The following is a 27,854-nucleotide window of genomic DNA, read 5'->3' as shown; positions in this document are numbered from 1 at the left end:
AATTTATACTGCACTCATTCTATTTGAGCAGTCAAAATGCGTTGACAGTATATTTCTATGTCATATACAGTCACTGACCTGATATCACTTTTCCTAATGAATATTTAAATAGAAATTGTCGAAATTATATATATTTATTCATACGACCTCTACAACCTGTTCGTGCTTCCAATGTAAACAACGATGCGTTTAACGACTCAAACTTGTTTTTTTTTACAATTTTTGGAAAAAACATGTTTCACGTGTTAATATTTTTTGTTTGCAACCTATAAATCATTATGTTTTATGTTTATTGTTGATATTTTAGTCTATAAACAAACGAATTCGTTCACCATTGATTGGGGTTTCAACAGGTAATGATGTACATTTCATCGTATTGTATATTTCTCCGCTGGTGATATGAGGCCTTTTTAAAGGGGATTTCCCCCAATATTTAAATCAAATAAATAACATTAACACACTAAACAACAATTGAAAATGGTTTTCTTAGATTGCAGTATAAAGACAATAATAGTGCATTGACTTGACATATCAACGATATAAGGATTCTGCCCGAAACGGGGAAAAAGCTCGGCACAGCCTCGCATTTCCCCGTTTCTAAGCCTCATTCTTATATCGTTGATATGTCAAGTCAATGCACTATTATTGTCTATATATATATACGCCAGACGCTCATTTCGTCTACAAGAATACAAAAATGTTAAAAGGGCCAAATAGAGTACGAAGTTAGAGAGCATTGAGCAAGACAAAAATAACCGAAAAAACAAAATGAAAAGTCCAAATAGCATTGTACTGTTTTAGAATTAATAGTTCAATAGAATATATAAATTATATAACTTTTCATCTAGACGACAAGTCGATAACACAAGAACTTAATCTGACCTGCACATATGTACATCTCATTTCACTTTTCCATGAAAGAAAACTAATAATCAGCATAACTTTCGGTAACAAATATGTCTTATTGTAATAAAATGTTATCCTAGGACATGACGCTCGTAATATTTGAATTACTTGTTGTTAACCTGAAATGGCTGATCTGTGTCCACAGCAGGTGTCATTGGATGACATGCGTTTATAATTCTTATTGGTCATCAGCGGCCGCCAATGCTATTGAATTCTGTCCATAGTGTTCTTGTAAAGATATCTGATTGGCCTGTGAGTAGCCTTCTTGTTGTTGGTAATCTTGCATAGTTTCCGGCTGTTGATCATTAAATCCGTGCATTTGGTGCACCTGCATTTGATGATATCCTTGCTGGTTTTCTGAAGGTATTGCAGTGTTTGGCATATTATACACCATTCTAGATTGTGCCGTGTTCATGAATGTGACACTCTGATGCTGTTAAAATCCAATATTCATAATTTAGAAATAATCCATTAATGACTAGCTATATAGAGAAAGACGGTGGAAAAATGAGAACATTTTTGTTTTAATCAAGCATTCAATTGTTCAATTTATATCTGAAAGCCAATGTCAGTTTGTATTTCGAATGCCTACAAAGATATTGTCAATAATTTACTTGTGTACGGTGAATACTTACAATTCAGCAAACTGCAATAAATATGTAGCGTGAAAGATTTACGTTCAAGTCATTGGATATTTTATCATATTTTGCTGTCAGATGCATGGTATAGATATTAAATCTAATTTGTTTGAGGTAAAAGTAGTCTAATATATTTGTTGTAGCTTTTTTGTTTATATGTTTGATGTTAGGGACTAATATTTGAATGTTGTTCAACGTGATGGTTTAAACGTGTAACTATTTTGCTTATGTATAAATTTCATAACGCAAAAATCAAAACTGTATGTAACATCTTTCATGTTGAAAAAAAAATTAATTCAATGTTAAAGAGCATGATAGAGAGACATTAATTAATACACTGACATTTCCATTAAAGATCTGTGAACAGCAACAACAGTATGATGCAGCAACAATTGATATGATGAATTCAAAGTAAGAAAATATAGCCAGGAGGGAAGACAGTATAATAACTAATCTTGTATTCGTTTCCAAATCCACCTTAAAATGAATGTCTACATTATTTATTTGCAAATGTAAAAATGTGAAGCATAACTGTTAATTAATTTCATCTTGTACTGGCAAATTGATACCGAATAATGTACTTATTACCATCCATCGCAGCGATGTCTCTTCTTACGTACTGTTACCTCTGAGTCATTGAAATTTCACCACTCCAGTAGTTAAGTACCTTGGTACTGATGAAATAATGATGAAAATAATGGAATTATTTTTTTATTCATAAAAATTAACAATGATCAAACTAAAGAATTTGCAATTTACATTAAAAAATGTTTCTCCGAGAAGGAAAGCTCAGATGTCCTATACTAGTCTCGATTCAGTGTTATGATATTGTAATTATTGTATTTATTTATGTTGGCCTGATTTGTGTTGTGTGGCCTGATAGTTGTTTACAGAATAATCTTAGAACTGTGCAGTTTAGAAATCACTGGAACAATTACAGAATGATTGGAACTTTCCAGAATAATCCTAATAAAAGATGAGTTATATAAACTTCTACATTTTACTAGAAACTTCCGTTGTAACTTTCCAGGATGTTCCATTATAGACTGTTCTAGAATCTTCCATGACAACTATATATATATACAGACACTAAAGTTAAACTCGCACTCTTACTCTTGGACTTAGACTTAGACATCGATAGACATTAGTATTCACCGCATTTGGATTGACTCTTTAATTCTACAAACAACATCATACTGGATTGTGACCGTAGTAGTGAATGTAATATTCAGATTGGATTCCGAAAGATATCCGGATACAGATAAAGATAAAAGATTGGACTCATATTTTGACAGTTAAGTTGACAGTAATATTTGTGTAATACTTCTTGTAAACTTTTGTATAATAAATCTTGTTAAATTTTATTATTGATTTGTGTCTTTTGTTGGCTACAATTTAAAGGCGATTTCTGGCCGTAACATCAGTCTGTGTTTTTATTATCATATCAGATAAATCGTCGACTTTAAAATGGTTTGGTCTCAAGCACAATTACAGATAATATAATATGATTTAAATATACACCCACCTAATTATACACCTTTATTGTTTATCATTTACGTAATTAACAACTTCAAAACAAACTGTAAAATCGGAACTGCTATGAAATACTAGCTTTGTTATCTACACATAACTGCTAGGAATGTTGCAACTATAAACACATGTTAATCGTCTTATCACAGACGAATGCCAAAATGTGATATTTCTATTTTGAATTGAAATTTGATGTTTTGTAAACTGTGAATTGATTATTATTTGATTGATAGCAGTTATCGTGGATTTCATAGGTACAGCAGAACAACAAATTTCAATGTTCAAACATTTTCCATAGGCGTGTAGACTATGTCAAAACACGGAAATATAATATAAACGAAAGTATAAGTTTTCCTCAATCCACGACATTTGATACCCACGAAATCAATGAATCCGTTGTATTTTGATTTAAATAAAGGCAACAGTAGCATACCGCTGTTCAAAACTCATACATCCATGGACAAAACACAAAATGGGGTAACAAACTAAAACCGAGGGAAACGCATTAAATATAAGAGGAGAACAACGACACAACACTAAAATGTAACACACACAGAAGCGGACCAAACATCAGACAAAATCCCACGAGAATAACAAATATAACATCAAAACCAAATACATGAATTTGGGATAGACAAGTACCGTGACACGTCTGATTTAAGTCGGTAATTTGTTAAAATCTTTTTGTGATTTGCTAATAGCTTTTTAAGGATTAAAGGAACATAACTTCGTGTTGCTAAAATAAATTAGAAATCAAAATTAACAGTGGAAACTACTGAATTGATAGGAATTGGTATTGAGCATTGCATATTAATAGATCTTAGGAAAGCTCAATAATATCCTGTGAAAAGCAATTTATCCATATTTAAATATAACACACTGTCAAACATTATCATATTTGTCAAAAACAATGGATGGTATTAAAGTTGGTCAAATACTAACATCCAGTGCTCCGGCAACTCCTAAGCCAACCACGATTGGTGAAAATACTGCTGCTGATATTATGTTACAAACCAGATATGCTATTATCTACAAATGTAAAATTATATTACAAAACCACAATGTAATCGGTGTGATCGGTTTTTGGTTAAAAAGCCACACAAATAACGTACTATATATTCACACATATCAGTTGCGGATACTTATTAAAACTACAAAAAACAAGATATGTGTAATTAAGACTGTAACTATACAACTTTGATCATTCCGTCTAGATATATAAACGTATAGTGTTTATGTTAAATGTCCTCTCAACATCTGCATCAACTACACTATCCACTAAGCGCAAGAACGTCATCAATAGTACACAAATGATATAAGTGACTTCTTTCCAACCTTTATTATAACTTGTTTTGATTTTAATGACATATAATGCGATCATGGTCAACCACTGCCTGGCTGTACTTGCAATGAACAAGAACATATGTGTACATAGAAAAAGTAAGACTGTTCATTTGGTGTTTGTCCTTTAAGATCATCTTAATTTACACATAGTTTTGTTCGAAAGAGTTTAAGTAGCTCTGGGTTTAGTTTCCGCGCTATATTGTGCGATATTTGCAATATATGTCTTAATTTTATTGATAAAAGTCGCTTCTGTCTATATCTTGACGGTTAATTAATTCATTGATGTTTGGAGATTCGACAAGTGACATTTACCAATGTGCTATTGTGTGATGGCTTTTACAGGATATAACCCATCAACATGTGAAGCTCGACTGGTCCTCTTATGAAGCAGGAACTGCAAACACTTTATACATCCAATTGATTTAATCCTGAAATTCTTAATATTTGATACAAAGACTAGTTTTAATAGCAGTGTCTGGTTTTAAAAATAAACATAGGTAGCAATACACAGTTAAGGGTTTTGTTTCGCATTTATGTCCCGGTAGATTTTTCAAATATGAAAACTATTGTGTAGGAAAATTCGTTTTTAGAAAGCTGAGTAATAATTTAGCCTATAAAGGTGGTTTATAAGAACGTCAATATATCTTTTGTGACAAAAGTCTTTCAAATAAAGTTTACAATGTTGGTATCTCGAATTGTCCTTTTAGCGATCATGATCTTGTGTCGGTAAAATTAAAACTTGATGAAATACAAAGAGGCCCGGGTATATGGATAATGAATATAAATACAATAAAAAGTGAAGAATTTAAGAATGCATTCAAAATTTGGTGGGAAACCTGGAAAACTGAAAAAAAAGGTTCGAAAAAATACAAGATTGGTGGGATGTCACAAAATCAAAAATCAAAAAATTAACAATGGAAGTTAGTAAAACATTAAACAAAAATTCTCAAAAAAGTTTTATTATTAACCTTGAGGAGAAATTAGAAAAACTAAAATTAAACAGTAATAACTCTGGTGAGGTTGAAAATAAGATTTCAGAAATAGAAGCGCTAATTAAAAAATACTATGAGAACAAATCAGAGGCGTCAAAAATAGGGGCGCGTGTAAAATGGGCGGAAGAAGGTGAAAAATCGTCTAGCTACTTTTTCAATCTTGAAAAGCAAAACGAAAAAAATAAATTATGGAGTCGAATAAAAACAGAAAATGGGCATTATAAACACAATATAGACGGAATACTAAATGAACAAGTTAAATTTTACTCAAATTTATTTAGTTCCGAGGGATGGCATTTGGAAAATGCTCAATATTTAACAAACCATATCGAAAACAAACTAAATGAGGACGACAAACAATTACTAGACCGTGAAATTAATGCGGAGGAAATAATGAAAGTTCTAAAAATTATAAAAACAAATAAATCCCCAGGGGAGGACGGGATCATACCAGAATTTTATATATTATTTTGGAATACAATTCAAGAGGAATTTTTAACGTTATTGCAAGAAATATTTAATAAAAAAACAATGTCGGACTCACAATATAAAGGAGTTTTAACACTACTATTTAAGGGCGGGGAACGAGAAAACATACGGAACTGGCGCCCTCTTACATTACTGAATTGTGATTATAAAATTATAGCAAAAATACTAGCAGAAAGATTAAAAATAGTCCTTCCTAAGCTTATACATCCCGACCAAAAAGGGTTTGTAAAAGGCAGACATATAACGGAAGCAAATAGAATGATACAGGATATCATAGAATATATTGATAGTGAGGATGAAGAGGGTATAATTGTCTTTCTTGACCAACAAAAGGCTTTTGATAGGATGGAATGGGGATTGCTAGACTTCGTTATGAAGGAATTTAATTTTGGGGACAATTTTCGTGGTTGGGTTCAAATGCTATTAAAAAGTGCTAAGACATGTATAAAAACAAATGGTTACGTCTCTAAATATTTTTCAATTTCTAGATCAGCCAGGCAGGGGTGTCCTATAGCCCCTTTTTATATATATTACAAGCAGAGCCCCTGGCCTGTGCAATAAGGGCAGACAAAGACATTGCAGGTATTATGCTGCCCGGGGAAGAAAATGGGGAGCTAATAGAAACCAAATTGAATATGTTTGCTGATGACACGCAATTATTTAATAGAAATGAAAGTTCTGTTAGAAAATCTTTTGAAATATTAGACAAATATGAAAAGGCCTCGGGTTCAAAAATTAATTACGAAAAGACTAAGGGAATAAATATTGGCGCAAATAAACGCAAACGGCCTACTTTTAAAAAGATAAGCTGGACAACAGATAACATAAAAACACTAGGTATTCACCATGGTTATAACATTGATAACGATAAAGTATGGAAATCAATATTGGAAAAAGTACAAAATTGTGTACACATCTGGAAAAGTAGAAAATTGACATACTCTGGAAAAGTCCTTATTGTTAAAAATTTAATTATTTCAGTGTGTGGTTATGAATTAGAAATAAGAGGTATACCTGAAAAACATAAAAAAAGACTTAAATAAGATAATATGGGATATTATTTGGGATGGTAAAGTGAATCAAGTAGACCGGAAGGTTTGTTGTTTAGACGGCAAAAAGGGGGGCATGGGGATGGTAAATTTGGATAGTTGGATAGAAAGTAAATATATCAAATCGATATATTCAATATTACACAAGCCATTATCAAGTTGGAATGCGATAGGTAAATTTTGGTTAAAAAAATATGTTAAAAAATTTGCAGATAAACTTTTTCTGTGTAGATGTTCAGACCTTTCAGGTCTTGAGATAAAAAAAATACAACACATTATTACAAAAACGCTTTACAATCGTGGTCAATATTGACAAGGATCACACAGGGTATAATAACTAATAAAATGGAAGTAAAAAAACAGCCTTTATTTGGAAACTCAAATATTTTATTTCAAAGAAAATCTATATTTTATTCTTCTTTTTCAAAAAGTCTAATAAAAACTATTGGTGATATATGGGATGATAATACCAATGAATTTAAATCGTGCAATGAAATATATCAACAACTTATAGATAAACGGAATGTATTTCGGAATATTCACGAATTAAAAGTGCCGTACCGCAAACTTTTATACAGGTTTTAAGAAATAACGATGTACAACGCACTTTAAAAAACTACAAAATCAAAATTTCTGAAAACTTTGAATTTATAAATCCAGATAACAAAATCATTAAAATCAAAGATTTGACATTAAAATATCTTCAGTTAAACTTAAACATAACTGAGACCCCTATAAAATGTCAAACAAAATGGGAAAATTTGTATAGCGAGTACATAAATTGGGAAAAAATTTGGCTAAATCTCAGTAAACTGGATATTAATAGAAAAGTTAAAGAGTTTCAATGGCAATGTATACACAGGATTATATATACAGAAAACAGACTGCAAATAATGCGTATGTCAAATGGAAAATGTCACTTATGTGATGAAAACAATAACATTGAAACTCTTGAGCATTTATTTTACCAATGTAACAATGTTAAACCATTGATAGAAACAGTTATCAGAAATTTACAACTGTGTAACTTAATAAATAACGATGCACTCGTTGAAAAAGATATTCTATTAGGAATCTGTTTAGATAATTCGAATAATATAATTGTTAACGCAATAATACTTTATTTTAAATGGGCTATTTGGAAAATACGTAATAAATGCAAATTCGAAAAAAATAAACTGAGTATGCAGTCTATACAGGCTTTGTTAAAATTGCATATGAAAAACGAATTAAAACTACTTTTACTACGGTCAGATATAAAATATATATGTAGATTAAAAATTGAACTCTTTATCGGAAATATGTAGGTAAATATATTTAGTTAAACTGCTCTAAACTAAAGGTGTGTTTGATTCCATATGTAATAATAATACTATATCTTAGGAAGAACGTAGGGAACACTATGTTTGTTTGGTATTGTTTTTTTTTACAGAAAGAAAGATTTGTACTGTAATTGATATTTGAATCTATGTCTGTCCATATTAATATGTTTATTTGTAAATTACACATATCACATTTCTTATACATCAGTACTCACCACATGTGCTTTATACTTTTATAATCCATACGTCAGTCACAGAATCATTTCAACTTTTGTTCACATTAATTCAATAATTTCTAATTCTAACTATAACTATTATTATTTTTTCAATCAAATATATAGTTTTCACGTTTAAATCAACACATGTATAATGTAAGTCAGTGAACCGGATACACGTTAATTATTATGAATTACAGTGCCAGTGATGCGTAGCAGGTAAAATCAATTGTATTGGTCATTTTTAAATGTATACTTAGGTAAACTATGTGAAGTTTAAACTCATTTGATATTTTCCCTGGTCAAGTGAGGCTCTTAAAAAGCAGAGGTCCCTAAGTATGCGACCTGGGCTACTTAGGTATTTATATAGCAGGAAATAATTGAATAAAAATATTTGTTATCGTTAAAAAAAAAAAAAAAAAAAAAGAACGTCAAGATAATTTTTTACATGTTCTATGTTCTTTTTTCTGTTTGACTTTACGTATTTGCATAGCTAGACCGGTCATCGGTCCAGAAATTAATGTTATGTTTCCTCAAACTTTTTTTCTGCACGAAATTTTTGACGCAATTTTACCAAAAAATGAGATGAAAGACATATGATTCTCATTGTATTCACTGAAAGATTTATGTAAACAGTTTCATAAAAGGTATTACCTCAAGCGATTGAAATTCTACTTTTTGCCAAATTTATTATTGCAATGTTTAATAGCTAATAAATGCAGATTGTTGCCATGGATACACCCAAAAGTAATGATATTTTACCATTTAATATCATGGATATAAAATCTCTGGAAGATGCTGATTACATACATATGCACATATATGCCACAAACAGTAAGCTTAATATTGCAAGAAAGCAATGAAAAGGGGATGGTAAAATTAATGAACTGGCAAATTTTTATATTGTTTTCCTAACTTTTCATTGCTACCATAGACTAAAGAAACAAAAAAACTTCATTATTTTATCGGAGTAGTAAATCATTCCGCTTTTGTTCAGCTCTTTGCATTGCTGGGATCATTTTATAAAATGTCAACAAAATGAATTTTAATGATTTAGCTCTACATGCTATAAGACTTTTAATAATGATTTTTATTCTAAAAATAATAGAATCTATGAAGAACATACCATGCATCTCCATCGTGATTGACGTTCTCCTGTCATGCATAACGGTAACCATCCTGTTAGTATAAACTGAAAGTAAAATAAAACAAAATAACATAAAGACGAATGAAATAGAAGTAATGAACAGTCATTATTGTCTTTCTGAGATATATAAATACCCCAAAAATGACCAGATTACAAAGATTATTATTGCTTAACTGATCATAGATACCAGGAATGGAATTTTGTTTTTTTTTGTGCCAGACGCGCGTCTGGTCTACAAAAGACTCATCAGTGACGCTAGAATCAAATTCAAATTAAAATTCTTTATTCACTTTGAGCCTTGAATAGAAAAAAGTAAAAAAAGCCAAAATGAACAAAATATCTTTTTTAAACTATCGTTTAATAACTAAACTATATATATACTTTTGAGTTGTTTAATTTTCCATCACAATTATTCAACTAAGAAAATGAGTACTGTTTACTAAGTAATTCCAATTTTAAATAAGCAATTCGACGTGAAAATATCATTAAATTTAGTAGTTTCAGAAATGTAGTCGAAAAGATCTTAAAAATAGTGTTACAATTAAAGCTAAAAAAATTGTTCGGTTTTTCCGTAATATCTTGTTGTGTCTTTGTATTATGTATTCATCAATAGTTAAAAAAAACAACAACAAAAAACATCACAACAATACTGAATTCCGAGGAAAATTCAAAACGGTAAGTCCCTCATCAAATGGCAAAATCAAATGATAAAACACATCTAACGAATAGGCAACAACTGTCATATTCCTATCTTGGTAGAGGTATTTTCAAATGTAGATTGAACCTGGTTTTATAGCTCTAAACCTCTCACTTGTATGACAGTTGCATTAAATTACATTATATTTACAACGAAGCGTGAACAAAACAGACTTAATAGGTAAAATAGTCAAAATATGGATACAGCAGTCATCACTGTGTCACAATCTCAAAACAAATAAATATTAAACACAAAACAGAAAAAGCATCTATCAAATTTGAAAACCACATGCATTTCTTCGCGTGTTTGACGCCATAAAGTTTTAACGTCACATATGAAGAAATATAAAATAATTTTGCCTTTCAATGTTTTTTTCCAAAAAAATATAATTTTACATAGGGAATGGTGGTATACAGGATTAAAAAATCAAAAGTATGTTAGAACTAATTTCAGAAACAGACCGAGATTTAAAAATAAATCACTCGTTCAACATTTTCAACATGTTCAATGTTAACAAAAGACGATTTTAGTTATATTAAACTATTTATGACAAAATATTTTAAAGATGAAAATAAAAGTAAATCGATCAAAACAGCAAGCACAAAATTTAGATTTCCTAATATAACATGTATAAATAAGAAGATGTGGGATGAGTGTCAATGTGATAGTGCCTCACCAGACAATGCAAATAAGTTTTCTGAGATTCTGTTTTGTGAGATCTCAACCCTCCCCTGTGCCTCTAGCACATGACGACGTGCACAAAGTTGACGGCAACTGTAAAATGCGCTTTTAAAAGTAGTTTTATACAACCGTTTTAAACATATATTTTAAATAGGAAGGTGTGTTAAAATGCAAAATCAAGTTTAAGTGTGTTTATATCATTCTTCTGTATAACTTATCTTGTCAATATCAAAGTCTAAATGAATATAAACTTAGTTTGAGACATCCTATTTATTGATGTATTGAAGAAACAATTCCGATTCTATCTATGTAAATAAGTGTTTGTAACTTTACATTTCCTTTTTTTTTTAATTATCTGTCTACTTTAAATAAGTACGAATCAATAAAACAGCTTCCGGTCACTATACACAATACACGATGATTGATAAGGAAGTCTAGATACCCTTTGTATGTTAATATGTTACGCCGAGAACACATTTGGAAATTTTCGTTAAGGTTCGATGATTGGAAAAAAAAGATAAGAAGTGTAGAATACATGATATAAAAAAACAATCTAACCAGACATTGCAAATAAGTTTTCTGAGACTATGTTTTGTGAGATCTCAACCCTCCCCTATGCCTCTAGACAATGTAGAATAAACAAACGCACAGTAATACGCACAATCAAACTCGCAGTCCATGTCAAAATAGGTAACTAAACAGAAACTAAGCAAAATGAAAATGAAACATAAATTAACAAGGGACTACTAGCAGTCACCCCCATGCCAGCTCCAGCTCTCAATAAAACTGATTGAAATAGTATGTCTTCGTCTTATAAAAATCAAGCACAACCTATCTTGATCAAGGCAAACTATCATGTGAGTTCAGATAATAAAGTAAGTGTAGCCTAAGCATCATGGATATTTTTTCTTTGATAAATTTGTCCAATACTGTAGATACTTTTCTTTTTATTCAACCAAAATGGATATCAGCCTTGTTTCTGCACTTAAGAACTATATGTCCTCAGAAGCATCAATCAAATTATATTGTTTTTTTTTAAATAAGGAGAGGGAGTTCACAGTGAAAATTGTTAAGTTTGGATTAGTTTTAAAATTGATGCAGATTTAAAAGTTGTAGTTTAAAGAAAAATGTACATTTAAGCTCTTAAATTCACAAGAAACGACTGACAAGTGAAAATAATGTTCTTCCAATTCTTGAACCAATGCATACAAACATCATTAACTTAGTCTTCTGTGTACGAATCTATCATTTTTTTCGTGTAAATTTCGTATAATCGTTATTTTTATTTTCAAGCGGTCAGTGTTGTTGTGAAAATATGGCAGGTAATTAAAGTTCGTGTTTTGAAGCCGAAGTTTTACGATTGTCACCTGTTTGTCAACAATCGACAAAAAATCAACAAAAAAGCATGGAAATTGAGCACGTGTTTATGTAAATTTAAATAATAGTTTATTTTAAGGACATCCATGCGTATTGTGATCACCGGATTATTACGAGATGGGTCACACTGAGGTCACTTTGCATACGGAACATATGTCGGGGGAATTGCTTCCTGGAAGGAAGCAATTAAATAAAGTAAACTTCTTCTAAATATGAATAAATAAAAGAATTTTCTTCAGAAAAAAGTATATGTACATAAGTTTTACAATGAAAACTATCCATTGAGTTATAAAAAAACGTATGCATTATTTTTTTAATTTGAGGTTTCTTATGACTTTAAGCATCATTTGCATTTTGTCAACATAAAATCATTGTCTGATAAGTTGTCGTTGAGGGAGACTTTCGAAAGTTCAGTAAAACACTAAAAAAATATTTAAATATTTCATGGAAGGGCAGAGAATGAAGACAAGACAATCTAAATAATGCACACAAGAATAAGATTTTTTAAGTTAAGCATTTTGAAAATCCAAAAGAAAAGTCTATATCAAGGATTTTTGATAAAAATTAATTTAATGTAAGTGAACGATGTGTTCTATCTTTTTATTTTTAAATATGTTTCATGAATAACATATAATATGCCAATTTTATTTAAAAATAAGTGAAAAATGTTTGAACGAAAAAAAAATACCATTTATTTTATTTTGTTATAATGTGAATTATAAGTATTATTATATTAACATGTAACCTTAATATATCTTTAAAAAATTGAGTCAAAAGACAGATAAATCAAACCTTTTTTTATTTTATTTTATACGTTTTCAGGACAACACAATCAACTAAAACACGCTTTGAATGTAAAACATGTACTGGACTGTCTCTTTACGATAGGATTATTGCCAATTTTTAGCGCCGCCCCCCCCCCCCCCCCCCCCCCCCCAATGTCATCTGAAATAACTACCTCGCATAGATCTAGAAATCGACAGATAATAATTTCATTTAACCAAAATTATTCAAAGTTTTTGCAGTTTTATTTGTCTAATCAAATTGACACACAACATGAATATACTATCATAGATTTTTTTAATCTATAATCGTTAGATACATTGGTAACATTAAAGTAAAAACTTCTTAGTATCTTCCACACACCCTTTATAATGTCTGATGTATACATATTTAGGACAATAACAAGATTCACTGCACAGTTTTAAAGTTCTACTTAACCAAAAATTGAAATATTTAACTCATGTTTTGCGAAATTAGTTTGATGAGTATTCCGATTACGATTTTAATCTAATAGAACATGGTGTATCTATCAGTTGAAAATGCGGTTTAAAACTAGCTTTCAGTAGCTGCGAGTACTCATGGTTCAATAATTTATGTCTTTATGTTATTATTTTGTGTGCTAAGTTGTCTGGTGTTTGTTCGGGTTGTTGATTTTTTTAATTATTCCCCATTTTCATTCTCCATTATAAGTATTGTGTTGTTACACAACTCTACCAATAAAGGAAAAAAGGAGGCGGGGTCGGTTAGGTTGAGGCTAGGAGGTGTGTGGATCGCAAACAAACATGTTAAGCTCTGTCACGAGTTCCCAACACCAGTGGTTGTCCATGGTTGCTATCTGTCATATTTTTGTTTTTAAATCAGGTAGAACGTCTTCATATCTGAATTGTTTACATTTTTGAAGCTAGCATTCGTAATGGTTTTTGCTCGTTGTTGAAGGTCATATTTGACTTACAATTATTCACATCTTGCTCCATTTTATTTAGTTTTTATCAGTCATGTATGATAAGCAAGTCTGAGTATTTTTTTATCCCGTCGAAATGTAGTTGAGACAGTGTATATATTAAGGAAGAAATAAGAAGCACCAGTAGTTGGATAATCTAACATCGTAATTTAATTGAAAGTAACCAGACAAACGTTTATTGTCGTTATAAATGTCGCTTTACATCATGCACATTTTCATTTTTATTTAGCAAATTATGTAGAGAATCATCTATTTAAGGGCATGCAGTATCTTCAATAAAACTACTAGTATTCTAATAAGATACATTTTCATCTGATATTGGACGGAAGATGCTGCCCTTTTATGTTATATAATTTACGATTATTTGAAAAAGCTTATTAAAGATACAGATATATGCACAAAAAAATAGGAGTCACCAATCCTCATTAATGTGTTTTTCTCTGTAACGTTTCTTTAGAACACGACCAACATTTTACCAAAAATCATCAGAACCGTATCAGGACCCACCAGTACAATGACAGGATCCACATAATCAGGACGTTTCTAAATGGAAAATGCACAATTTTAATATATTGCGAACGTTTTTCACAAAATAATTTTGTCGTGTGGATTCGGGTATAGGAACCGGACTCCACGGGTAGTTTTGTTTTATATTTTCAGTTCTAGATTATCTTAAACTGAGTACTTTTGTGTTACGCTTACTAACACAGTTAAGATGATCACATTTTAACATTGTTTGCGTTGCCTATGAAACCATAAGAAACAAAATTGAAACATCTGAACTGTTTCTTTACATTTTTTATGCGAAAACCGTCAAAAATCATCATTTTTGTCTTTGTTTACACATTTTCAATGATCACCAGCACCAGTCAGGACCAAATCAGTAGCACAGAACGTTTTCTCGAAGGACAACATTACCCCCCGTGGTTACAGTGAAATGAGATGCAGTTCATCCTCTTTGGTTGACATTAAAAAAGCGAGATAGAACCGGTTTTTTGTTCTTTACGATTTATACTTTGACATGTTGTTAATATATATACAATATATAGTAACAGTTGTTTTCCATTCGTTGAATGTGTTTGAGCTTTTGATTTTGGTATAAGATAAAAGACTTTTCATTTTACCTTGGAGTTTGATATTCTTCCTAAATTCTATAAATAAACGGTGTTTCTACTGTCACTTATATAATTTTGGTATCCAGTACAATGAAATAAGATACAGTTCTTCCTCTTTGGTTGACATTAAAAAAAAGAAGTTGAACCGGTCGTTTGTTGTTTACGATTTCCCCTTTAACATGTCAAAATACTATATAGTAATAATTGTTTTCCATTCGTTGAATGTGTTTGAGCTTTGATTTTGGTATTGGATAAAAGACTTTTCATTTGTCCTTGAAGTTCGATATTTTACCATAATTACCATTAAACAACAGAAATTTTTGACAACAGGTTAAAATATCAAATTGAAGGTGTTCTGAAAATGATAATATGATGAGAAGCCCTATAGTCTGATACATTTTACTTACCCATCCTGATAATGCCATGCCAATAAGATCCATTATAAGGATAGTATTTGATTGTCTACAACTTAGATGTGTAGACACATACATTTCAAAACTGTTGCTGTTGTAGAAGCTTTTGCAACGACTGGTTATTTCAGTGTTACTAATAATAGCTCCACAAATACCAAGGATACAGCACACAATACCAAAAATAATCTCTAATCCACCTAGGATCCGTAGTGCTCTTATCCCCGATGTCCGTACATTTGGTTGCACTTGGTGTGCTTGCATTACACTTATATGAGCATCAGTGTCCATTTAACACTCTATGAAAAGATAACCATGCATGTATTAAGATATGTTTTTTCATGGGTGATTTTGTCTTTCTTAATATATGTTAAGCTATGTACCAAATTATGTCCTTCATTTTTGTACTCGAGCTCTAGTTTTTTAGTCAAATTCTAAAATATTACTTGTTTTGCAATTAACTAGTTGTATAAATAGTATTAAAGATTGTTCATTTCATTATGATTAATATTTGCCTTACATCAAATAGTTCCAAATGATAAAGTTGAAATTATCCCTTCGTAAATTTACTGGACGCCATCACAAGTTGTTGACCGTTATGGAATATCCATTTCAGAGATGATATCTGATATGTTCCTTATCTCGTAACTACAATGCCTGCCGTTTCCACGAATGCAATCCACCGAATTCAACAATATACCTGGTTTGTCATTACACGAGCAACACGACGGGTGCCACATGTGAATTAGGATCCGCTTACCCTTCTGAAGTACCTGATATCACCCAAAGGTTTTTGTGAGGTTCGTGTTGCTTAGTCCTTAGTTCCCTATGTTGTGTTTGTTTACTATTATCTGTGTGTTTGTCATTTAATTGTTTAGCCATGGTGTTGACAGTTTATTTTTAATCTATGCATGAGTTTAACTGTCCCGCTGGTATCTTTCGCCCCTCTTCTACAAATGAAAAAGGGCTATGGAGATACCGTACACGCTTCAATAATGACAAAACTTCATACCGAAGACAGCATGTACAGTAAACTATGCAGATTCCGGCATAATCATAACAAAATGCAAATCAATTCAAATAAGACAGTATAAGGCATTTTCTATTCTAAAACAAAACACAATAAAAAAATTATCAGACGGTAAAACAGACGACCATTAAATTACTGACTCGTGATTTCAGGAAGGCATATACATATTGTGTTTGAGTTTTACAAGTTTATTAGTGCGCATCCATTACTCTAACCTTAGTTAGTAACAGTACAGGACTACCTTTTAATAAAGTATCAAAATCTATTGAAAAGTGCTTGACAAAATAGAAAACCGGTTGAGAGTAAAGTTCAGCTGACAATATTGTTTACTCCAAGTTTGCCCTTTGAATCCACATGTAATACAATGTACATTTAATCAGCGTTTTATTATAAGAGATATTTTCATATATTCTTGATTAAACAGAAACATTATATAATGGGCTTGTTATACTTTTTAAAAAGTTTTAGGTTGGATTTGTGTGTTTGATTGTGGACAACACATAATATTTTGTTAAAACATGTATGTCTTCTGGATTATTTTCGTATACTTTATAAAATAAACCATATTTGCTTTGAACCTATGCAAAATTTATTATTATATGATGCTTTTTATTTTCTTAATTGTTCTGTATATTTGTTTCATCATGTTTTCAATTTGTAGAGCGGTTTAGAAATCTCGAATTTGTATAATTCCTTGCTATGAATAATATTTTTATTCTTCAATGATTAATTTTTGACGTACAACGTCTTCTGATTAGCTGAAAGTTACTTTCTATCGGCGCATATACATAATTGTCTCTTGAAACCGTGGCATCATTAACGTCTAATCATGATTTATTGCTTAAAAAATGAATTTTGAATTATATTTTAATGACGGTTATATTTTTTCGGTCTATTTGAAAAATAACTCATACGCGGATGCACTACATTTTGGGGGTTATTTCGATAAGACTAATTGTAAATCCTTAATCATTACTTAAATTATGAACTAGAGGCTCTAAAGAGCCGGTGTCGCTCACCTGTACTTACTGATGCTTTGGAAATCATATAAAATAAGGTTAAAATCATAATTTATAGTATAAGATATCACAAGATACTATAATAATATCTATGATAATAGCAAACAACTGCAAAATTTCCATAAAATTACTAACTCAGGGGCAGCAATCCAACAACTGGTTGTCGGATTTGTCTGAAAGAGGGACGAAAGATACCAAAGGGACAGTCAAACTCAAAAATCTAAAACAAACTGACAACGCCATGGCTAAAAATGAAAAAGACAAACAGAAAAACAATAGTACACATGACACAACATAGAAAACTAGAGAATAAACAACACGAACCCCACCAAAAACTAGCGGTGATCTCAGGTGCTCCGGAAGGGTAATCAGATCCTGCTCCACATGTGGCACCCGTCGTGTTGCTTATGTGATTACTAATCCGGTAAATAGTCTAATTCGGTAGGTCACATTCATGAAAGGGTAGGGGATTGTAGTTACGACGTAAGGAACATATCCGATATCATTTGTGAAACGCTTATTCCATAACGGTCAACCAACTCGTGATGGCGTCCGTAAAATTTACGAAGGGATGATTTCAACTTCACCATTTGGAACTCTTGCTTTAATAGCTTCCTTGTGAGCAGTTACCCTCTATCAATAAAATCATGATAGGAAATGCAAGCACGGGAATATCGTATCAATTGGGAGATGTATACCCCGTATGCAGGTGCTGCTGGAATGTTGCTACTTAGAAATGGAAAGTTCACAATTGGAAAGCTGAAATCATCCCTTTTGTCGTTTGTTTTCAACCGACCCTCATCGTTTATTTCTAGATGTAAGTCAAGATATGAAGCCGACTTAACTGTATCTGTAGTATCCTTTATCTCCAATTCGATGGGATAGATGCGTTCCACATAGTCATCAAATTTTGAATTGTTTAGTGATAGAACGTCATCTATATAGCGGAAAGTAGAGTTAAAGGATATTGCTAACTTCTTATCTTTCTTCCTAAGAAGTTCCTGTATGAAGAAAATTTCAGGGCAGATATATCTAAATCCGATATACATTTTTGCCACCAGTCAGATTTGCTCTAAATGCTTCAGTTTCAGAGATATAAACCAAAAACTGCATTTTACCCTATGTACTATTTTTTAGCCATGTCTGCCATCTTTGTTCGCGGGCAGCTGGGTCATCTGACACATTTCTTAAACTAGATACGTTGATGATGATTGTAGACATGTTTTGGTACGTTTTGCTTTAGTTTTTTCAGAGGAGAATATTTTTGTAAAAGATTACAAAAATTTCCGAAAAATTGTTAAAAATTGACTATAAAGGGCAATACAGTCCCTGTAACGTAAAAGTTAACACTTATTTCGTTCGGGAATCGTACGTACAGCGTTCGGTAATCGTTCGTATAGAGTTCGGTCATCGTTCGTACATCATTCGTATAGCGTCCGTACAACGTTCGGTCAGCGTTCGTTCATCGTTCGTTCATCGTATGGTAAATGTCACCGTTGATGGTTTTGTATAACGTATGGTTCATGGTATCGTTAATCGTTTTATTTGTCGTATGGTTTATGGTACGGTTTAGCGTTTAGCGTTTCGTTTATCGTATGGTGTGTGATATCGTTTAGCGTTTCACCAATCGTATGGTATATCGTTTTGTTAAGCGTCTGATATACACGTATGTTAGGGTTTTATTTCAGAAAGTTATTTCAATTATTATAGTTATGAGTTAAAGTGATTTAATATAAAAAGATGCGGGATAAAAAAAAAACAATTATTAGTTTGGATGGGATTAAATCTCTAACTAATATCATAATGGAATATATATAAAACGAATGGGAAACGTTTCCTCCAATCAAATTTTGACATGAATAACATGAGACCAAATACCGCGATATAAGTCAGGCTCTCTATGTCTCTCTCTCTCTCCTCCGCCAAACATTTCTCTGATCCAAATATTTCGTTGACACAATAAATTATAAAGAATGTTCTATAAATGAGGCTTTATATGAAGTGCATGTTTCATATCTAAATGTATTAAAAAAAAAAGACAACACATTCATGGTATTTGTTCTCCTCAATGTGAGAGTCTGATATAAACCGAAAACTGCCAGGGGTATATAAAAATTCGTTGAAGATATCTATGGAACCAGCGTCGCTTGTGATTCCTGCTGTCGGTGTAAAAACTGTTTTTTTTTTACTGTAAAAAGTGCTTAAGTCCATTATGAGTAAAATACAGAATTAAAAAATAACTCGACCCTTTTTATATTTCTTTATTTTAGAGGGAAGGTTCTGGCCAAGTTCCACTTATTCTGTCGCAAATCATTTACCTAAATAACCAATCAATTGTATTCTAAAAGAAGTTGATTTGTTCTTTGTACGAATACATGAAATATTTCTCACTGGACGTTATGTTTGCAATCGATGATCAAATACAAATCTACAGTATTTATATGAAAGAGACTAAATAATATATTTTTTTATTATTATTCTACACATATTTGAAGGATCGAAATAATCAGTTCTACAAATGGATGTTATTTAAAGACTTGACATTTTACAATTATCACATGCATCCATGAATTTTTTTATCGACGCACCAAAGTTTTCCCTTTCATCGTGCATAGCTCATTTTCCGATTCACTTAAGGTTTCTAACGATCTTCTTACTTGTTCATTAAATTCTAAAATTAAAATCCTACACAAATTGCACAAACTTTTATTCTCCGGCTAGACTGCTTAAAAGATGAATACTGTTTTGTTTGTGTACACACAATGTTTTGAAGGCCGATATCCAGTTTCGCTAAAAAAGAATTAATTTGCTCCACAAAGTTAAGTACGCCAATTCCTTTTTTGCACCACTTTATTGTAAAAACTGCAACATTCATTTGCGCCAATAAAACAATAATTTTTAATTGCGCAAATATTATAGACTTGTTTTCAAATGTTTCTTCTTAGTGCACTGAGGAGGTCCTTTTCCGGTATTTACAGGTACAGATACCGTAAACTGAAAGGGCCTCCTTAGTGCACTTAGAACAAAATAGTGCACTAGGGACCTGATGGAAAGATAGAATTGACACAAAAAACATGGCATACGGAAGGAGAAGTACATAATTTCAAATTTTAGTAATTTTAGTAATTATAAAGTTATTTAACAGTTGAAGTCAGTATTCTAATGTTACATGTACGTGTAAATAGGTTAATCGTTTCGAGTTTAATATGAAACAATTAATAATATTGAGAATGGCAATGGGGAATGTGTCAAGTTCCATTTATTGGCGCATTTCATATTATAAAAAAAGAAGAGATGAGCGTGATTCAAACCTTTACAATATGACAAATTACATCTAACCGTTTTGACAAACCAATAAATTCTTCGCCCGGGGATATACACCTGACAGTAATCTTCATTCAGTAACTTTACAATACCCAGCCGTGTCATTTCCGTATATTGTACATGTAGATAACACGTGTGATACATGTATATACACCAGAAATACCCATTCAAGTGATTTTTAATTTTAGAAGAACTCCATATCGGGAACATAAACATAAATTACAATAATATGTAAAAAATGTATTAATTATTTCAAATTGTTTATTAGATGCTCCTAGGTATGTATTTGTAAACTAATATGTTAATTCATTATTAAAAATTTTCATGTACCTTTTTTTTTTGTTGCTTCAATTACTTTTTTATCTTATTGACTTATTCGTAAATCGAAAAACGCACAAATCTGAATACTGTGTCATCTTTTGTTTTACATTGTTTACCGGCTAAAGGTCGTATTCATTTAAAGAGCTACTGTATATATTACCACTTCAACGCAAAGCTAGATGCATGATTAATGTTAGTTTACGCCGTATCTTATTTTTCTCAAGAAACAATTTTTTTTCTTCATCTTTCTCAAGTAAAACCAGACTTTGAGTTTTCTATCCTGAATGACAAAATCTCGGAAAAGTTTGTGTTGCATTCTAATGCAATAATAAATCATTGCGCATTTGCTCTCTATGTTTTCTACTGTAATGAAGATTTTTAATAAAACGGAAAATTAAGTGAGTATGGTCTAGTAATGATCAAGATAATTGCAGTTCATTTATAATAGACCAAGAGGACAAAGATATCTTTTGAGTTTTGAGTTCTAGTTCTGTTAATATACTGTATCATATGAGTTTTTTGCCGATTCCCGCCGTACCCTTTCCTTTGAGGAATACCCTTTCCTTTGAGGAAAAAAAACGCCCTTTCCAGACGGCAATTATGACGTCGTTGAAACACCGTGAAATTACGGGAAACAATAGACGACGGTTACGTTTGTTATTACCTCCCCTGAAACTGTTGGATATGCCCTTAAATTATATTTTTCTCGTTGGGTTGCTTGTCCATTAATTGACGTTTACGCTAATTAAGAATCGTGCATAATCATATGGGGACCTTACTTTAACCAAACTTCACAGAAACAATAAATTCAGCATCTTTTTTTGAATCATAGATAAAGCCAATAATGATTGGCCCGACTATTTACCTTACATGAAATTCATAGGCAGAACTACAAAAGAGAGAATCACCCCCCACCCCCCTCCTACCCAAATTCCTTTAGAATATTAGAATAAAGAAAAAATTGAATCAAATGTATAGTTTATTAGAATGAGTTTTTTTTTCATAAAACGATGTTAGACAATATAATTATTTTAAGACAACTCGTGCTTTATTTAAAACCTTCAAAACACAATGCTATATCTTCATCATTATGATTTTTGGCCGGACAAATAGCGAAAAACCGTTAAAATGCTATTTGTCCGACTTGCCGGATGAATAGACATTTTTGACTATTTGTCCGGCTAGACGTACGAATAGCCACTGCCTTGAAAGAAGGGGGACAATATACCTCTAAGTAGTAAAACTTTAAGATTAATATTCTTTAAATTGTATAGCTTTCTTATTCTGGCTTTCTCCTCCATTTTTAAATTATATTAAGAATCACGTTTTTACGCCAGATCTTTTATCATTTGTTAAATCAAAGACATGTAGTACATGTATTCTATTTTCCGGGATAAATTATTCACAATGATAAAGAAAAAGGGATGATTTAGAAATTGGCATTTTGTGTATACACAGGTCTATCTATTGGTGAACACTATAATAATATGTGACCCACTAGCTGTCCTTATGTATTTTTGTTGTTTGATTGCTGGCTCGTTGTTGTTAAACCCACTATGATCTCCTACAGTTTCAATATATATTTCCCTTAAGACTTTGCTCAGAGGAAAGTGATAGAATAGGTTTGTATATACATTTTAGCGTTTCACTTTTCAATTTTTAACTCCCAAAATTTTTATTTTAAACTATTGATTTTGAAGACGTGTGTTATCTAAACAATACAATAATAACGCATTCTATTTGAAAAAGAGAATTTCTATTTTATTCTCTTTTTTTGGTGGTTTCAAATTCGGTTGACGATGTGAATTGAAATAAACACTTTTTGTCAACAAATCTATAAGTTAATGGAAATGCGCTTACATGATTTTATCAAATTTGAGGAAATCTCCCACTCAATGAAGAAAACTAGTATTCTTGAATTGAAAAACGTACCAGTGGGGAAAATCCCCACATACACTACACATATAAAACCAATAACATTAGAATGGGGAAATATCCCCACATTCACATCTACAACCAAAAACATCAGAATGCCGAAATTCCCACGATAAGATTATTAATTGGAAAATACAAGCTTTAATATTGCTGACCATCAAATGGGGAAATTTCCCCATAATCTCATTATGTTCAAATCATAGAAAATATTGTTGACTATCAATTGGGGAAATTTCCCCATAATCTCATCATGTTCATATTAGATATTGTTGACTACAAATTGGGGTAATTTCCCCATAATCTCATTATGTATATTGTTGACTTCAAATTGGGGAAATTTCCCCATAATCTCATACGATTCAAATTTACGGCAAATCAAATAATTGTATGTACTAAAACTGTCATCCCAAGTCGTGAAATTTAGACAGTGTTTAGACAGTTGACTACTTATGAAACAAATGTGTACCAATGAGACAACTCTCCATCCAGGTCCCAATTTGTAAAAAAAACCAACTTTATAGGTATAAAAAGGTCATCAACACGGAGCCTTGGCTCCTACCGAACAGCAAGCTATAAAAGGCCCAAAATGACTAGCGTAAAACCATTAAAACGGGAAAACATAAGGTCTAATCTATATCAAAAACGAGAAACGAGAAACACTTATGAACCACATCAACAAACGACATCTACTGAACATCAGATTCCTGACAAAATGTTTGAATATTTTGTGGTTATCCGTATGAAGAAGGCAGAATGTTTTGAATACAGATTGCTTTTAAACACGAGGAGCTTACTTTAAATCGTCATCATTAGGAACAGACCTCCTTAAAAGAGAGGCAAATGATACCAGAAGAAAATTCAAACTCATAAGTCGAAAATAATTGGACAACGCCATGGTTTAAAAAGAAGACCAACAGACAAACAATAGTAAAAACACAACATAGAAAACCAAAGACAAAGCAACAAGAACCCACAAAAACATAAGGGATTGTTATATTCTTACGAAACCACAAAAACCACAAAACGCACACAAACAAGGAATTTAAATCTATGGTTGTTTAAAATGTAATAAGCAGACACTACCGACCGCACTACTAAAAAGCAATTCCAATCAATTTGTTATACCAAATATCGATATTTACAAACTTCAAATAGTTTTCCTGAAGCTGTTGATGTTCAGAAAATATCTATCCTGTATGTAAACGGTGGTTATGTTTTAGTGAATTTATAAAAGTAATTCTGTTAATGATGAAACTCAATAACTTGCACAAGTACATCATCATAAATTTTAATATGCTAGGATTGTGTTTACTAATTACTATAAAAAGTGCTCTATGACACATTGTTACATATTTTAATATTGCAACTATATTGAACAGCTTTATGTGCATAATGTTGTAACACACTTGGCGATTCTACGCACATCTATCTGTTGTTGATGATTTTTGCATACTTTTTCATCTATTTATTTTCGTCGTTGATGTTGTCTCATTGATGGTGTGATAATTACTTCTTATTCTACATACAGTTTGTCATATCAAATTACAAGCACATTCAGACCAAACAAGCTAATTATGTGAATGTTTGTTTTTTTGTCATTAAGATACCATGATAATGTCCCAATATAGATTAAATAACATATATAACCTTGTTCATTCTTGTATACATGTATAAATATATAGGATCATTTGACTGATGTTAAATGTCTTTTGTTCAAGGACAAGGAAATACAGCTTCCTTTTGTTGTTGATATTGTTTATTATATCCTGTTTTGAGAACATTATCAGATGACTTGTGAGTTTCTTGTAAGTTCATATATATATGAAAGTGTTTTGTTAAACAAAACACCTTCAGCTGAATTCATCTCGATGTCTTTTATCGTAGATTCTGTAGACCTAACACTCTTATTAAGTTGTCGTCTGCAAATACGACTTTGTAACCTGTAAAATAGAGACTATCCAATCAAAGGGACAGAAAACCAAACACAAATTATGCATATACAATTAGATCAAACATATATACATCTTTCCTTTCATATGATGTTTCCCTAGACTTTATCGAAATGTTGACTCCTTAGTGAGTCTTTTACTTCGAATGATATGCGGATTGTTTCTGTTGATTGGACATGTGATGCTCTGTGTTCTCTCCAGATACGCCAATTTTCTCAGCCAATAAATGCAAACGGTCATTTTTATATAAATTAGACCGCTCTTCGTTTTCCTGTTTGAATTGTTTTACACTAGTATTTTTTTTGGGCCCGTTATAAAAGATGTCAGACCACCAATTAAAAGTCCCTATCTGTTCAACCAAATTTTGCAATTTTCATAGATTTCTAATTTTTTTATCTTAAGTTTAACCTCTTACAAACCAGGTATGTCCTGAATCGTACAGGTATCACCTTTCTTCATTCCAATTTTCGACATACCTTTAAAGCCATATAAGAAAGAAGAGACCTTCCGAATGGATGTACCACTAAAAATGACCCCTGGTTTTCTTGAAATCTTAAATTAGTATACTATGGAGCGCATTAATCCTCAATTTTTAATTTCAACTCATAGACAAGTAAATTTGGGCTCAAAATGGTCTTAATATATTTCTCTTTCACCAAAAGTTTCATTTCTGCAAATTTGTTGTGTAGTTTAAGTAAACAATGACATCAAATGCACTATTTTTTGTCCCGAGTAGGCCTACTTTTACGTTCTAAATTTGAGGGAGTAATTGGTGGTCTGACACCTTATAGCTTGCTGCTCGGTATGAGCCAAAGCTCCGTGTTGAAGGCCATACCTTGACTTATAATTGTTTAGTTTTATAAAAAAAATTCATGGATGGAGACTTGTCTCATTGTCACACATACAACATCTTCCTATATCTATGATATAGCCTAGAGTGCACAATAAGGCCTTAAACAACAACAAAAAAAACTACCTGACAATCAATCAACTCATTACTCATCGTTCTTTTGTAATCTCTCTTTAATGTATATCATGGTTTACCTGATTTAGTTTTTTCTAGGACTGTTGCATTATACCATTTCTTCTCCAGTTTCCAGAAGCCCATTACTTTTTCGTTCATTGCGAAATCCTGAGAAAAAATTTAAACAATGTAATCTTCTTTAGAATTTCACCTCTGTTTGAATGCTGCTTTTAATTTTATTAAAATGATATGTTTTAAACTAAATAGGAATACAAAGATGTGGTATGATTTCTAGTGACAATATCACATAGACGTAAATTGATTTGGATGTAAGCAGCTATATTTTACTGTACAATATTCAACAATAAGCAATCATATGCCGTAGTGTAAGCTTAAAAAATACGATTTAACATAATGTCAAACAAGAATGTGTCCATAGTACACGGATGCCCCACTCGCACTATCATTTTCTATGTTCAGTGGACCGTGAAATTGTGGTCAAAACTTGAAATGAAGCGAACGGACGCACGGACGAACGAACGGACGTACGGACGAACGGAGGCACAGACCAGAAAACATAATGCCCCTCTACTATTGTAGGTGGGGCATACAAATTTAAACGTGAATATCAACGGCCGATAAATAGAAATGCTTCATAGATCACAAACAGCAACCAAAACGACCACTAAATTACTGATTTGGGACAGACATTTAACATGTACAAATGTGGCCCAATTTAACGTCAAGTAAAAAACAAACAAATATTTCAATTAAGTGTGAAATCATTCCAGCAATGACACATTACTGGAAATAATTATTAGATTATTTTTGAAGTTCACAAAAAATGCAAATGTATCATGATGTTCCAGGTTTACACCCCCTCCCCACCTTTTCCGCGAACTGGATCCCAACCGGTTTTCCAAAGAAAGCTGAATTATAACACAACGTGCAAATCTGAACTTAAAAATAATATAAATATATGTTTTTGTTTTAGGTGCTCGTTGATATTTTGCGGAGAAGACAGAAATATAACGGTTGATAGCTTAAAACTACATTGCATACACATGTTATATATTTCACTGATTCACTTTGCCCAAGGCATTACAATTTTGTAATCTAAGTTTCAGTAAATTATTTCATAATCCACTGGGGTAAAGCTGATGACCGTAACTGCATTCACGGTCATCCCAAGATGTCGAATGAAAAATTAGGTCAGTTTCTGTATTGTCTGTTAAAGTGTTTCTATATCATTTTCTTTACAAATCATACATTGAAACGATGTAAATTTATAAAAGAATCACTCGGAAATCACTAATTACTTCTGAGAAATGTGCATGAAACGGGAAATTCGATTTGAAAAAATCGTTAAGATGACCGTAAATCATAATCAAAATATTTTCAAGATGACCGTAACATAAAACAAGGATGACCGTGATTGGTAAAAAGATGACCGTAACTTGTAAAGGATGACCGTAATTTGTAAAGACTGACTGTAATTTATATAGGACGACCGTAACTTTTATAGGATGACCATCAATTCCAAGAAATATCCGTATTGTATTCAAAGCTTTTTTGTTGAGTTTGTCGATCTCAATAGGGGCTCCGTTAGCGGATATAAATATGTTTCATAAATTTCTTTTTTGAAACTATAATATA

At 31.6% G+C, this 27,854-nt stretch overlaps 1 protein-coding gene across 5 annotated transcripts in view; it reads right to left on the bottom strand.

Moving 5' to 3' along the window:
• Nucleotides 1-782: 782 nt before the first annotated feature.
• LOC143079928 (uncharacterized) overlaps nt 783-27,854 on the bottom strand; it is a 64,912-nt gene continuing 37,840 nt past the window's right edge. The window contains exons 2-7 of one of the 5 annotated variants that reach the window (XR_012979550.1): nt 15,654-15,955; nt 9,612-9,677; nt 4,731-4,854; nt 4,017-4,103; nt 2,133-2,218; nt 783-1,339 (exon numbers count right to left, since the gene is read on the bottom strand). Coding sequence is in view for 2 of the 5 variants with exons in the window: in XM_076255551.1 (XP_076111666.1) it covers nt 1,085-1,339; nt 1,887-2,021; nt 4,017-4,103; nt 9,612-9,677; nt 15,654-15,947 (837 nt within the window). In the remaining 3 variants the exon portion in view is untranslated. Of the gene's footprint in view, nt 1,340-1,886; nt 2,022-2,132; nt 2,219-4,016; nt 4,104-4,730; nt 4,855-9,611; nt 9,678-15,653; nt 15,956-27,854 lie in introns of all 5 variants that reach the window. The other 4 variants (XR_012979548.1, XM_076255552.1, XM_076255551.1 and 1 more) reach the window with 4 other exon arrangements.

Source organism: Mytilus galloprovincialis, chromosome 6 (assembly GCF_965363235.1).
Source record: "Mytilus galloprovincialis chromosome 6, xbMytGall1.hap1.1, whole genome shotgun sequence".
Taxonomy (NCBI): Eukaryota; Metazoa; Mollusca; class Bivalvia; order Mytilida; family Mytilidae; genus Mytilus; species Mytilus galloprovincialis.
This window is presented reverse-complemented; position numbering and strand designations above follow the sequence as displayed.